The 14,943-nt window shown below is 43.9% G+C and overlaps 2 protein-coding genes across 13 annotated transcripts in view; both read left to right on the top strand.

Annotated features, from left to right (window-relative positions):
- FNDC3A (fibronectin type III domain containing 3A) overlaps positions 1-4,703 on the top strand; it is a 210,008-nt gene extending 205,305 nt beyond the window's left edge. For all 12 annotated transcript variants that reach the window (XM_073343811.1, XM_073343802.1, XM_073343820.1 and 9 more), the window contains one exon: positions 2,332-4,703. In XM_073343811.1, coding sequence (XP_073199912.1) covers positions 2,332-2,646 — 315 coding nt within the window. In that variant the 3' untranslated portion in view covers positions 2,647-4,703. The remainder of the gene's footprint in view (positions 1-2,331) is intronic.
- A 1,049-nt stretch (positions 4,704-5,752) lies between these two features.
- MLNR (motilin receptor) lies at positions 5,753-12,124 on the top strand. Its single transcript, XM_073343915.1, has 2 exons — positions 5,753-7,286; positions 10,385-12,124. Exons 1-2 carry the CDS (start codon positions 6,209-6,211, stop codon positions 10,696-10,698), a joined length of 1,392 nt encoding a protein of 463 aa, XP_073200016.1. The 5' UTR covers positions 5,753-6,208; the 3' UTR covers positions 10,699-12,124.
- The last annotated feature ends 2,819 nt before the right edge of the window (positions 12,125-14,943 follow it).

Below are 14,943 nucleotides of genomic sequence, written 5' to 3'. Positions count from 1 at the left end.
GCTTCCATCGACCTAGCTACTAACACTCAGGGAGGTGACAGTGACAGGAAAACCTCTTCCGTTTCCATCGGCCGTGCGTACACTCGGGGGTTATGCCAGCAGAGCTACAGCACTGTAGCTCTGCTACTATAGCCCCTGTAGTCTAGATATGGCCAGCCTTAAGACCTACTAGTGGAGGGTGCCCCCTGTGTAGGGGAATCCTCTTGTGGCATAGGTCTGCTGTAGGGTTTCCTATACTACCTGTCCCCCATCCCTTCGTGTGGGAACTGTGTCTAGGAAGAAGGGGAGTCTCCCGGGTGTCTATATATTCTAGAAGTCCCTGGCTGTCAGAATGGTCCCTTGGGTCCATGGGCAGCCAGGTGTAAAATAGGGCAGCTGTCAGTATAGCTGGACCAGACCAGAAGATCTGCCCTTAATGTGATGTGAAATTTTGGTTATTGTAAAACTTTATGTAGCAAGTAGTAGAAAGAGCTCTCATGTACGATTTCTACAATCTTCAAGCAAATTCAGTTTGAGAAGTACTGTATTTCCTCTGAAAATATATTATAGCTATATGAAATCTGACTGTGCATCTGATTAATTATATTAGTTCATAAAACATCTTTAAATCAAATTTTGGATCAAGACAAGCAAAACAGGGTCACATAGAGTTATTTAGATTTATTAACCTCTGAAAGAAAGCATTTATTTATGTAAATAAATTAACCCTGTAAGTACAAATGAGCAACAGCATCCAGACCTAAATCTAGAAAACAATTTTTGATTATTTCTTCCACCACTAAACACAGTAGTAGTTGCATGCATTTATTTGCTAGACGATGTTCAATACTATGAAATCAACTATAGGAAAAGGTTTTGGATAATTTGATGTTTGTTTACTGCTACCAGTACTCCACTTAAATAAGAGATTGAATAATGGGAGAGAAAAAGATAAAAGCATTTAAAGAGAGAAATTAACCAATGCTGCACTAGTGATGGGCATCCACACAGCATATGAATCCACCCACCCAGACCATTATGCCTACATGGAGTCTCATTGGCTTCAATGAGACTTCCACAGACATAAATGGATCTACAAACATGGATTCTTAGGAGACCAGGCCTCAGCGTTTAGTGAGGCAGGCATTCAGAATGTTGACGAAGCAGTGAGTTCAGTGAAAGACAGGGCTTCGTCACCCAATAGATAGATTAAGGAACAATGTGAATGAACACTAACAGAGTGCTGGGACCACTGAATTGGTGAGGTAAGAAGAATCACAAAGAGGGCTTTTCCAGGCAGGGCCAGCCCTTGACCAAATGGAGCCCTGGGGTAGGAGCATCTTTGGTGCCCCCCCTTCTCCATTTGTTAAACTTCTGAATACCTTATTTTTTTATTGCATTTGGAGCCCATTTTACGACTTTGATGAATGATTTATCCCTGTCATATAAGATGATAAATATGCATGCTATGATCCATAAACCTGTATTCATTCATGATAACAGCAAAAATGGCACCCCGGGCGGTTGCCTGCCCTTAAATCCGGCCCTATGCAAGGCTCTTTACTGGATCCAAAGTTTGCTGGGAGAATTTATGGTGACCTTTTTAAGAGAGTGTAGCTTAAGTTTAGCAAAATGCATGGGGATTTGGTTAGAATTGATGAATATGGTAATCTGACATCTAGAGACAAGGCAGGTGAGGTAATGTCTTTTATTGAACCAACTTCTCTTGGTGGCTATTGGAGAGACAAGCTTTTGAGCTACTCGGAGCTCTTCCCCAGGGCTCAGGGAGGAAGAGCTCTGAGTAGCTCAAAAGCTTGTCTCTCTAATAGCCACCAGCAGAAGTTGGTCCAATAAGAGAGATTACCTCACCCACCTCTTCTCTCTAATATTCTGGGACTGACGCAGCTACACGAACGCTGCATACAAACTGCCATCTAATTAATCCACTTAGAAACCCATGGTGAGACAACGAGGGTTACATCATATCTGACACTTAAAATGTTTACTGAAAGTGAAGGCTTCTTACAGGAGCTATATTTGGTGCTTTGCAAGTTATAATCTAATGGAGTTTGTAACGCTACATATTTTACCAAAAGACTGAAAATAAATTTAATTGGGCATTAGAGTTTTTTTCCATTAATCTTTGTTAATTTTTTCTGCCTATATGGCTAGAAAAATGTCATTGAAAACACAGGTGATTAAGAAGCACTTGCTGTTTTCACAGTCACTTCAACAGTAAACATAGAGACCTATTAAACTATAGGTATGGCATTTTTAGTTTAAATTTTCACAGTAAACACAATATGCCTGTTTGTTAGAAATGTTTTTGTTTGTTTTTTTTTTCTTTGACAGATTTATAAGGGGCCTGACTGGTCATTCCGGCATTCAGGCCTCCAGCTGAACTGTGAATATCGTTTTCGTGTGTGTGCCATTCGACAGTGCCAAGAAACAGGAGGTCATCAGGACCTGATAGGCCCCTACAGTACCACAGTACAGTTCATCTCTCAGAGAACTGAACCACCAACCAGCACCAACAAAGACACTGTGGAAATCTCAAGGACACAACAGACACTAAGTGATGAACAGTGTGCTGCTGTCATCCTTCTGCTCTTTGCTATCTTTTCCATTCTGATTGCCTTTATCATTCAGTACTTTGTAATAAAGTGAGAAAAACAATTTTCTTTTAGAATGCTGCCCATTGCATTTTAAATTCTCATATTCTAAAAATATTTCTGTTCTCTTGCTTTTACAGAAACAGGCATTTAGCATCAGCATTGGGACTGTAGCACATCTTTTCAGCCATTTAAAATGCTTATTAAGTAGACGTTGGCACAGATTATAGAATGCAAGCCACAGAAATATTTCCTTTAACATGCCTTCTTGCAGTACAAACTTTATATAAGGCAAGCAATGTATCATTATAAGGTTCTGACCAATAAGCAGGAGTGTAATAATGGTAACCTGGTCCACATTTTTAAGGATTAGTACCATAAGAGAGGGAGGAAATGAGTAAAATGCATTTAAAAGTTACACTAACAAACTTGTGCTGTATAAAATGTTAGTCTGATGCTGTGAAAGCAATCTAGCGCTGTATTTCTACCTCCTCATTTCTCTTAATTATTTGGGAAGCAGGATTATGATGAAAACTAGAAGGGGCTCTTCTCAGGCAGTAAACTGGATGGAAGTGAATGCATGAAAGAAGATTCTTATCTGATAAATGTAGTTTTCCACTGCAAGTATACATTTTGTAAGACTAAAAAGATATGGCACAAGTGGTTTATCTTGGCCCCGATATGATGTTTACGCATAAAAATGCCTCTTTAGCTTCCTACAAACATGGAAGAGAGAGAGCTTTTTTGATCTAACACTAAAGAAGTAAGTTAAAAATCATTTTTGAAATCAGATCTTTATTTGATTGGGTGCTGTTTATATAGATATATGTACCCTCTATTGATAATGTGTATAAATTTTCTCGGATAACCATAATTTTTGCTGTTACCCCTACATTCACTTGCCATGACCACGGGAATGAAGCACGGCCTTTTTCCTTTGGGGCACCAAATCGGGAAGGGGGGAGTGTAATAATTTGCACCAGAAAACTTCAACCTTCTTTTTCCTGAGAACCGAACGTTTAATGTAATGTCTCTTTGGATACTGTACCAAATTGTTGATTGCATGTAGTTAATGTTGCATTAGAGCACTTTGCAATTGCATAATTCATCAATGTTTTGTGAGCTTGCATTTGTGAGTTCTTGAATGACCAGACTTAACTTTATTAAGTAGCCCGGTGAACATCTTGCCAGATGTCAATGACGGCCAATTACATAAAGTTTGTAGTGAAACTATCACACTTACATTATCTCTTATCCATTTTGTCATTAGCTTTAATTTATTTCAGTTACAAGATAGTGGATCACTAATGACTTCTACTTGTGTTGGATTTAGCATTTTTAATGGCATTAAGCACTTCTGTCAGTCTTAAAATAATAATAAAAAGAACCTCTGTCTTGTGTTTTGAAGATCTCTGAAGAATTTCTCTTATATTAGAACGGGCATGTATTGTAATTGTTTCTACGTCCAATGATCTGTGCTGTAGAATAATGTTGTTGAGTTTTGTTTTAAAAAAGAAAGGGATAAGAACTTGGCCCTCAAGCGGTAAGAATGATCTGTCTTTAAAATGTACTGTATGTTTACATTTTATTTTAAATTTGTCACTTTTATGTAGAGGCTGATATCTTCCCACAAAATACAGTGACAGCAGATGTTTTCTAGAACCTTCTTAAAAGTGCCATGTTCGGCAGTACAAATGAGATTGAGTGTATTAGCCCAGAGATTTCTATACGGTTGAATGTCTAAAATGGTAAGATTTGTCACTACAGTTAAACTGCAGTGGCTTATGTTTTTCATAGTAAAATTCAAATGAACTCCTATTTTTGATAGTAAATGTCATTTAATAGTGTATTTGCCATTTGAACCTCAGTGCAGATTACTGCAGTGAAGACGGTTTTTAATGTAATCTTAATTTTACCTCATATACTGTACATTCCAAAAAAACTCTAAACTTTTTAAAACGTTATAGATACAGTACCAAACATATCACTTTAAACTTGTATAACGTTGGACTTCATACAGACGAAAAATGTATAATCTCATAGAAATATACACAAACTATGTAGCAAAAGTATCTTTACAATGTGTGGAAAATAAAAGTATCATTCTTTTTCCATGTTTGTTAATTGATCTTTGGATATAACTGAACTTTTCCTGGACTTCTCCACTTTTCTGGCAGACTGACATAGTTTTTAATAAGACAACAATTCATGTAAAATAGTATTCTCCCCTTTTAAGCATTCTGTCCATTTTATGACAAAATGAGTGTGACCAGACACTGTCTTGAACATCAGTCTGATAGGGAGATTAGGAAAATTGCTACACTAAGTGTCTTTCTTAAAACTTCATAGAATCATAGAATAGCAGGGTTGGAAGGGACCTCGGGAGGTCATCTACTCCAACCCCCTGCTCAAGGCAGGACCAATCCCCAGTTTTTGCCCCAGATCCCTAAATGGCCCCCTCAAGAACTTAGCTTTGCTCTCCTGTAAATTATTTTTCCTTATTGCATTCATAACCATATTGTTTTGTTAGTGAAGAAAGGAATGGGTATTAAATGTAAATGCTGATTTAAAAGTCACAGTTTCATTGAACAAAGTGGATCACAATATTCTATAGTTCCTAAATGCTGCATATAACCTACTTTATGCAGTACAAGTTAGTGCAAGAAGACTAAGAAGCAGTGATTTAAAATAGCAGTTACAGTACAAAAAGCTAATTCTTGCCCAGAAGAAAATTATCTATTTTTCCACATGATCCATTCATACAAGTTCTTTTAAATCTATTTTTGTCATACGTACCTGCAGCCCCTGTTTAGGGAAAACTTCCGCAAGGAATTGTGAGTAAGATCAAAGCAGGGACTGCAACTTTTAACCAGCTATTTCAGATTCTAAAATGAAGTTGTGTGTACCAGCACAACATTGTCTTGTAAACTGTGCACGTTTTCTACTGGACAAACTATATTTTAACTAAAAGAAAAGGAGGACTAGTGGCACCTTAGAGACTAACCAATTTATTTGAGCATAAATAAATTGGTTAGTCTCTGAGGTGCCACTAGTCCTCCTTTTCTTTTTGCAAATACAGACTACCACGGCTGCTACTCTGAAACCTATATTTTCACTGTAGCATGGCTGGGAAAATAGCTCTGTGTGAAGTAGTCCCAACAGAACCAGAAGCTGCATGGTAACTCTCAAGCTATAGTTTTGAGTTTCATTCCACATTGGAAGGGTGAGCTCGGTGGTGAGAACTTTCAGGCAAACAGGAACGCATTTTACGGTTGTTCGGTGGGTGAGAGCATCGCAAATTCAAGGGTTCGGCTGAAAGCGGGAGAAAATTCAATGGTTTCCGCTTGGTTTGTTTGGGGATTTGTTGGAAGGCGGTGTTCAATTCATGCGGAGCTGAACAGACCGAACGAAAAACTCTACCTTAAAAGCCCCGGTTCAGTTCGGTTTTTAAAGCCCAGCTGCCCCGTTCCGACTCGTGCTTTTCCTTTTGAGCCTCGGAGGGGCGCTGATTCCTCACTGGGAACATCGACGGAGCTCTTTTAAGCAAAAACTGCCGGCGGCAGGTGCACGCTTGGGGCTGGCCCTGGCTTTCGTTGTCACTTACCCAGCAGTGAAAAATGGGCTTCCGATGCGCTGGGGCCAGTCATTCGATTAGAAGCCGGAGCGATATAAGCTCCACGGGGAGAGGAGGGGACAGTGGAGCCCAGCTGGGCCCGGCCCCTCGCGCGGCAGCTCCTCGCTCTGCCCCCGGCCGCCGAAGAAGAGTCCGAGCGGCGGCTCCTGCTGCCCCCGCCTCGCCGGAGCGGGGCCCCGGCCCTGGCAGCGCGGCGCTCGCCGCCCACCATGGGCTGCGGCCCGGGCGCCTCTCTCCCAGCTCCTGCCCCCGAGCCCCAGCCCCTGGCCTAGCCGCAGCCGCCGGCGCCATGGGGGGCGGCTGCGAGAACAGCAGCGCCCCGAGAGCGGAGGGCGAGGCGTGGGCGGGGTCCCCGTGCGACGAGCGGCTCTGCAGCTCCCTGCCGCTGCCCGCGCTCATCCCGGTCACCGCCCTGTGCCTCGGGCTCTTCCTGGTGGGGGTGGCGGGGAACGTGCTGACCCTGCTGGTGCTGCGGCGCTGCCGGGAGCTGAAGAGCACCACCAACCTGTACCTGGGCAGCATGGCCCTGTCCGACCTGCTCATCCTGCTGGGGCTGCCCTTCGACCTCTACCGCCTCTGGCGCTCCCGGCCCTGGATCTTCGGCCAGCTGCTCTGCCGCCTCTCCTACTACCTGGCCGAGGCCTGCACCTACTGCACCATCCTGCACATCACCGCGCTCACCGTGGAGCGCTACCTGGCCATCTGCTTCCCGCTCAAGGCCAAGGTGGTGATCACCAAGCGCCGGGTCAAGGCCGTGATCGGGGCCCTGTGGGCCTTCGCCCTGCTCTCGGCCGGGCCCTTCTTCTTCCTGGTGGGCGTGGAGCAGCGGGACAACCAGACCGACTTCAGCCGCGAGTGCCGGCTCACGCCGCTGGCCACCGAGTCCGGCCTGCTGGGCATCATGTTGTGGGTCACCACCAGCTACTTCATCCTGCCCGTCCTCTGCCTCAACGTGCTCTACGGCCTCATCGGCAGGGCGCTCTGGAGGAGCAAAGTCCGGCCCCAGGGCCCCAGCGCGGCCCTCAGGGAGAAGGGGCACAGACAGACCATCAGGATCCTGGGTGAGTCCCAGGGAATCAGCCCCTTCCCTCACTCCCTACCCAGGTACCGCCCAGCTCCCCCCAGGCTGGGCTCGATCAGCCCTGTACAGACCATGGCAACCCTGCACCCTCCCCGCAGCCCACCTCTGCGGGGTGGCTCCAGGGTGAACTGCAGGGTGAAAAGGCCTGAGAACTTCATAGGGCACGATTCGGCCAGTGTCTGCACCCTACCGATTTCAGCAGGGATGTGTCTGAGAGCGGGGACATCAGAGGTGGAAAAATCCCTTAGGTCAAACTGCTCAGTGGGGCCTGGTGACCTCTGACCGCAGCAAGCCACCACTGGTCCCTATAGATGTACTCAGCCAATTTCTAGCTGTAGGTGAGGTTCATGCTCTCTCCAAACCCTTGCCCAGTTTAAAATTACTCTAATAATGAGGCTTCTGCCTCTTCCCTGGGGAGATTTTTTTCCCCTTGCCTAATAGGTTTCTCTGTTAGCAGATTTTCTGGGGTACTTGCTAAATCTTGCTTTCATACATTTGTGTGCACCATAGACGTCAGCACCCCCCAAATGCACTTGGTTATAATATTTTATTTTAAATAATATTTGGGATATCTACTACCTAAAATACTTCCTGACAGCTAACTAACTTCACTAACTTTATCTGTGTAGCACAACTGAAATTCAGCCGTCTCAGAGGTGGATAACCAGGCTGGCAGCAAGGGAATGGAGAATTTGGGGTCAGGTACATGTTTACGAAAAGGGCTAACAAATCATTATGGGCCCATGCAGCAAAGAAGACTTGTGATGAAACCCTGGCTCCATCGAAGTCAGTGGTGATACTCCCATTGACTTCAATGGCACTGATTTTCATTCCTTTATTTCTAAGGCTTCATCTGACACACCTATTTTCTATCAGACAGCTACAGGAGAAATGCAAAGGGTTGAACAGACCCTGCCGGTATTTGAACATGTGGCTCCCAGCCGTCTATGTATTTAGAAAATATTGATTAGACCACAAAGCCATGCTTGCAGGAATGCATAACATTCATCTGCAAGCAGAGGAGATACTAAAATACTCTGTAAAAAGAACAGGAGGACTTGTGGCACCTCAGAGACTAACAAATTTATTTGAGCATAAGCTTTCGTGAGCTACAGCTCACTTCATCGGATGCATCCGATGAAGTGAGCTGTAGCCAGTGGTGAAAGTAAAATGCAGATCTTACCGGTATGGGGCTGCTCTGTCCCTCCCGGAAGGGGCATGGCCTTGGGTGGAAGGGGCTGGGCTGGGGGTCAGCGTGCCACAGCCAGTCCAGCTGCGCTCCCTGGCCCGCGCCACCCAGGGCTCCAGTGGCAATTTAAAGGGCCCGGGGCTCTGGCTGCTGAGGCTGCAGCAGCAGCAGCAGCCGGAGCCCCGGGCCCTTTTAAATCGCAGCCCCGGGGAAGCTACCTCTTTTGCCCGCCCCCTGGTTGGCGGCCGGGGGGGCAAAAGGGGCAGCGATATTAAAGCTGATGCCCTCCATCAGTGACCCCACCAGGTCGTCGCTACCCCGTTTGCGCCCCGCCATTGGCGGCCCTGATGGTCGAGACCCAGCAGGGCCGCCGGTCGGGGGCGCAAAGGGGCAGCGATGTTCAAGCAGAGTTCTTAAAGTGCTGCCACAGCAGCTCTGTAATGTCAGCCGTGCCGGCCGGTCCTGGCAGCCGCCTTTTACCGGTGCGCCGAACTGGCCCGGGGCCCCTTCTTTTCAGCCCTGGCTGAAGCTCACGAAAGCTCCTGCTCAAATAAATGGGTTAGTCTCTAAGGTGCCACAAGTCCTCCTTTTCTTTTTGCGGCTACAGACTAGCACGGCTGCTACTCTGAAACCACTCATTGAAATACTCTGTGCTAACTGTGATATAAGTGCTTAGAGAAAAACGTATACAATCGATTTTAGACCTTCGGTGGTTGTTCAACAATTCAGTTATTTACGTGCACTGACACAGTTAGTTTTAGGCTCTTAACACTTACAGAGTTGAATTAACATTGCCAGCGTTCATTTTTGTAATATATTGGCTAATTTTAAAAGATTCCAGTTGTTGACTGAGCATCATTTCTACATTATGGCCCGATGTGGCCGAAGGTTTTTCTGCCTCTGTTGCCATACGTAAAGCTCTTTTAACAAGAGAGAAACTGACTGCATACAGAGCCCTGTCAGTTGCACAAAGCAAAGAAACTAAAACCACTAGAGAAAAATACGTGTTTGCGAACTTCTTTCAGATGTAGTAAACTTAGATACTTCTTTTAACTAGAGTAGGACCAAGTTTTCTGACAGAAATGTGAATTTCAAGGTGACAGTGTCTTTTGACATATGGGTCAAACGGATCCTTGGTTATTCCTTTGAAGCTAGTGGATTACACAAGGGATGAATTTGGACCATTACCTTTTTTCTATAATTGACTGGCCATATGTTCTCTTTTGAAAAGTCACAAGTAATACAAAGGAATTGTACGTGTTTCGTGAACTTGTAAATAGAAATAATTAAAAATAATGCACACGGTAGATTATAGTAAGAGCCCAGTAGAGAGAACACATTAACTGTGCAGCGTGTTAGAACAGGCATAACGGTACAGACCTTTTCAACGTATCCGTGTTTAAAAATAAATCGATGACAAGAATACGTTTGCTGTGCACTTTTACAAAAACACTCCTCATTCTGGTTTTCCTCTTAATTTTCATATTACATAAATGAAGTTGAAAATGTTACATAAATTCATTTTTACTGTGTTTGCTATTATAGGGAAGATACAATAGTTTACAATTTTATATTCACTAAAGTATGTACTCTTTCCCATTTAAATAATCTCTAGGAATGTTGCTGGAGAGATTCCCAATTACCTTAGTATGTTCTGAAAAGTAGTTAATGGATGTGATGCTGTTCCCATTTTCTTACACCAATATAACTTCATTACTTCACTGGTATTACTCCTGATCTACTCTAGTGTAAGAAGAGGAAGTCATGAGAACAGAATCAGATTTACAATATATTATATGTTTTGGTACCTACACATTCAGAATGTTAGTGGTTTAATGAGTCTGAATCCTGACCATTAACTATTTTGTGTGTGTTGTTTTGTCTTACAGCTGTGGTGGTTCTGGCATTTATAATTTGCTGGTTGCCATTCCATGTGGGCAGGATCATATTTATAAACACTCAGGATACCAGCACGATGCTTTTCTCCCAGTACTTTAATATATTCGCTTTGCAGCTTTTCTATCTGAGCGCATGCATCAACCCAATCCTCTACAACCTCATTTCAAAGAAATACAGGGCAGCCGTCTACAAACTACTGCTTCCACGCAGATCTGGGAAAAGGGCTTTCAGTGCTACCCGGGATACTGGCGGCTACACTGAGACCAGCGCTAGCATAAAAAAAGAGTACATAACCCCCTTCTGAGACTGCTTCACAGATGGACTTTTAGAGAGATAATCTATAAAGGAAGGGCAGTTAATTCTAGCATTATAGTCATAAAAGACTAGATTTTTGTTTTGCTATTTGTGGAGTTTTATAATTCTTTGTATTTTTTCTTAATACTTGTATTGAATAGGCAACTTAGAATCGTGAGACTGGGATACAACTAGTGAAAGGCAACAAAATAGCAAAGGGCGAGGTGGCGTCAATTACCCAGAAACCCCATTGTTAATTTATTACATGTCAATCAGTAAAAATTGCTTTGTACAATTTTTAGGACTGTCTGTGAGAAACAGTGCCAAATATTGAGGTTGTTCTGTTTGGGTTTGATAGCCACGGAACCTCCAAGAGCGCCTTTGCCCTTTTGAAATTGATTTCTCATTAACAAGATCTTACAAACTATAAGGCCCAACTGCAAGGAGGTCCGTGCAGGTGCAGGGGTCCATCCATATGAGTGTCCTGCAAGATTGGAGTTTAAGATTTTAGGATCTAATTGTGCAAACATGAGTAACTTTACTCACATGAATAGCGTCACCAAACTCCCCCAAGTAAAGTTGCTCATGTGCATACTTGTTTCCAGGATCAGTCCCTTAGGTATGACCTGTACAATTTAAGGGGTCTCTAATTTATATAATATGGACCAATCCTCTGTAATAATTTTAATAGTAGTGTTGTTCCTTATTAAATATATGCAATAATTAGCTCACATTAGGTTAACTTTCTAGTTGTGACTGAGACTACAAATTTTAAACCCAGAATATAAAACTAGATGATCTAGTGAGGAATGTGGTGGTGTCAGGCAGAGCTATAGGAAGACAAGGTATGGTTATCTATGGAGAGTCAAAGCATATTGCTTATACATGAAGAGTCAAATTCTTCTTTCAGCTACATTGATGTAACTCTGGAACAACTCCACTGAAACCAATGGAGTTAAGCTGCATTCACATCAGCATAATTGATCATATGGCTATACTTTAATTTTAGTTGCGTTTTAACACATTAGTTAACCCGTGTTAACTACTGTGGTTGTGTATCCTTAGTGTAGTAACCCAGGTGTTCTGTCTACACTAATGTTTACAATGGTATGACTGGACATGTTAAAACATGACTAAAAATTCCAGCATAGACTCCCCAAGAAAGCAGCGTTTGACCCAAACCTTTCCCAGGCATTAAAATTCTCAGACAAAACCCTTAGTTTAACGAAAGGGAGCACTGGCTGGCTAGAGTAAAGGCCCTGGGGCAGAGGAGCCAGTTAGCTCATGGCATGCCATACACATACAGCCTTTGCTTTGCAGCAACGTCTCACCACTGCGAGGCTGGGTTTTTTTTTCCCCTTTCAAAATGTTAAATTAACAAAAGAACAAAGAATATTTGCTAGTTTGTGGATTTGGTAGAACACCGTCATTTTCTCCTGTGAACTTTGTAAATAAATAGATGTATTTAAAACAAAGCCTGGTGGCATTGATTTGTGAGCTTCACTAGCCTGATACTAATCTGTCTAATCTAGATCAGATAATCCCACAGTGTGGTCTGCTGAGAGCTGGTGGGTTACATGGTGCTGGCCCCTCCTCTTCATTTCCACTTGCTAAATGTTATTGAAAGACCTGCTAAAAGCACTTTAAATACTTCCTCCGTGTTACTTTTCATTGTGAGCAATTCCTGTAGCTTCCATGGGGATGTTATGTGATCATACGTAGGAGGGGGAGTGGCTCCCCTGAACACAAACAAGAGGGGAGGTGCCCCCTGTGATTGTGACTAGAATGGAAAACCATCCACCAGACACACCCTATATAAAATGTGCTCCTTACTTTGAAGAAGTGTCAGCAGCTCTGTTCTGTCTGATCTGTAGCATTTATGGCACACCAGCCACTGTAATGTCAGTTTTCAGAGTAACATCCGTGTTAGTCTGTATTCGGAAAAAGAAAAGGAGTACTTGTGGCACCTTAGAGACTAACCAATTTATTTGAGCATAAGCTTTTCGCTGTAGCTCACGAAAGCTTATGCTCAAATAAATTGGTTAGTCTCTAAGGTGCCACAAGTACTCCTCTTCTTTTTGTAATGTCAGTATAACCCTTTAATGTTGGAGCCCTGCATTCCTGCTCCATATCAGCTTCCGGCAAGCTATTTAGAAGTTGCCTTGTTTCTTACTCGTGGTACGCCTGGGGTGGATATTATGATTGGGAGATAATGCATTGCTGCTGATCAGCGCAAAATGCCAGAAGCAAACTGGTTTCCGGTTACCGTGATGGCATGAAATCTGCCCTGTTTGGTAGGAAGATCATTTGTGTCCCCATTGTAAATACCCCCTTTCCAAGCATCACAGAATACAGTAACTCCTCACTTAAAGTCGTCCCGGTTAACATTGTTTCATTGTTATGTTGTGATCAATTAGGGAACATGCTCGTTTAAAGTTGCGCAATGCTCCCTTATAAGGTCGTTTGGCAGCCACCTGCTCTGTCCACTGCTTGCAGGAAGAGCAGCCCGGTGGAGCTAGCTGGTGGGGGCTTGGAACCAGGGTGGACCGACAGCCCCCCTATCAGCTCCCCGCTCCACTAAATTCCCTGTGCAGCAGCTGCCCAGCAGGCTATCAACTGCCGGCAGTTCAGCTGTCCCTCCCACCACTGCCATGTGCTGCTCCTACCCTCTGCCTTGGAGCTGCTCCCCCGAGCCTCCTGCTTGCTGGGGGGTGGAGGTGGGGGGGGAAAGGGGGGCTAATGTCAGGGTGTCCCCCTCCCCCCTGCTCCTGCACCCCACTTACCTCATCTCCATAGAGCAAGGGGGACACACGTTAGGGCTCAGGACTGAGGGAGCTTCCTGGCAGAGCTGTGGTCTCAGCTTGCTGATTAACTTAACAGGGCAGTGTACTTAAGAGTGGGGCAGCATACTTAAAGGGGAAATGCGCCTCTCTCTCACACACACACACACACACACACACAAAATGTGTCTCTGTCTGCCATGATGTCTTCCCTCCCTCTATTCCTGCTGCCTTGTAGCGTGTGAGGCTACGTTAACAACGGGATGGAGAATAATATTAGAAATATTGTAATGCTGAGCTATAAATCACTGCTTCATCCTCACCGTTGTCAGCTCTGGCCATCCCACTGTAAAAACAAGATAGAGCAGAAATAGATTTCAACTACATTCCAAGATGGGGAACGAAACTAATCAGCAGCATGGAAAGCCTTCCATATGAAACAATTGGGATTTTTTAAAGAGGAGACAGATAAGGAGGGACATAGCAGGGGGTGCACAAATGATGAATAGTATGTCAGGGCACTCCAATTTACCCTCTTGAAATACAGGAATAAGGGGACATTTGATTAAAAACTGAAAGGCACCAAATCAAAAATGTGACAGAGGGAAACTATTTTGCACAACTTATGATTAGTCTGTGAAATTCATTGTCACAAGAGATCAGTGTGATGATTTGCTTAGCTAGAGTTATAAACTGGCTATTTCTCTGTCTAACAAAGCAGCCCACAGTCACATACCCTGATGTTTTTCGGTTGATTGTTTGGTTTTTTAAAGCACCTAACATTTGAAAAGGCTAAAAACACTTCATGCTCCTAGGTATAAACCAGTGTAATCAAGGGGACTGGGAAGAAACTCCCCCACTGGGAGTAAGTTATTCCAAAACTGTCCACTCTGGTGTTTCCCACCTTATTCAGGCATTGGGTAGAGGCCTCTGCCAGAGACAGAAAGTGGATTTGGGGCCTGCTCCCACTGCCATTGAAGTCAATGGCAAAACTCCCATTGGCTTCAATGATGCAGGATTGAGCCCTAGATGAACTACTGCTCTTACCTAATATGGCAGTTCCCATGTTCCTTTTAGGTTTCAACAAAATATTAGGCTTTAGGCATTTCTTTAAATAAATGTATTTTGTGCCTCTCCCCCAACAGACCTGCCTGAGGTATGGCTTGGCAGGTTATTGTGGCCCCGTGCAACCTGATCTGCACATTCTGCAAAACACAGAGGCTCTGGCCTCTGATTTTTACTGACTACTCACCAGTTTAGATATGCACCAGTAAGGTGAATAATGGGGAAAGTATCAGGGCTTGAGCCAAAGGCCACTGAAGGCAGCCAAAAGACAGGTGGTTTTGGGTAAGGCTCATATTCCCACAGAAAAAGGCGGGTTAGTCAATGGTACAGAAGGGTGAACAGTTACCCTCCAAAATTCCATGCAGCCCTTCTTTTTTCCGGAGCAAGGTAACATCTGTGAGCTCGCTGTG

Source organism: Lepidochelys kempii, chromosome 1 (genome assembly GCF_965140265.1).
Source record: "Lepidochelys kempii isolate rLepKem1 chromosome 1, rLepKem1.hap2, whole genome shotgun sequence".
Lineage (NCBI taxonomy): Eukaryota > Metazoa > Chordata > Testudines > Cheloniidae > Lepidochelys > Lepidochelys kempii.
Note: the sequence above shows the minus strand (reverse complement) of the source record. Positions and strands in the feature narration are given on the sequence as shown.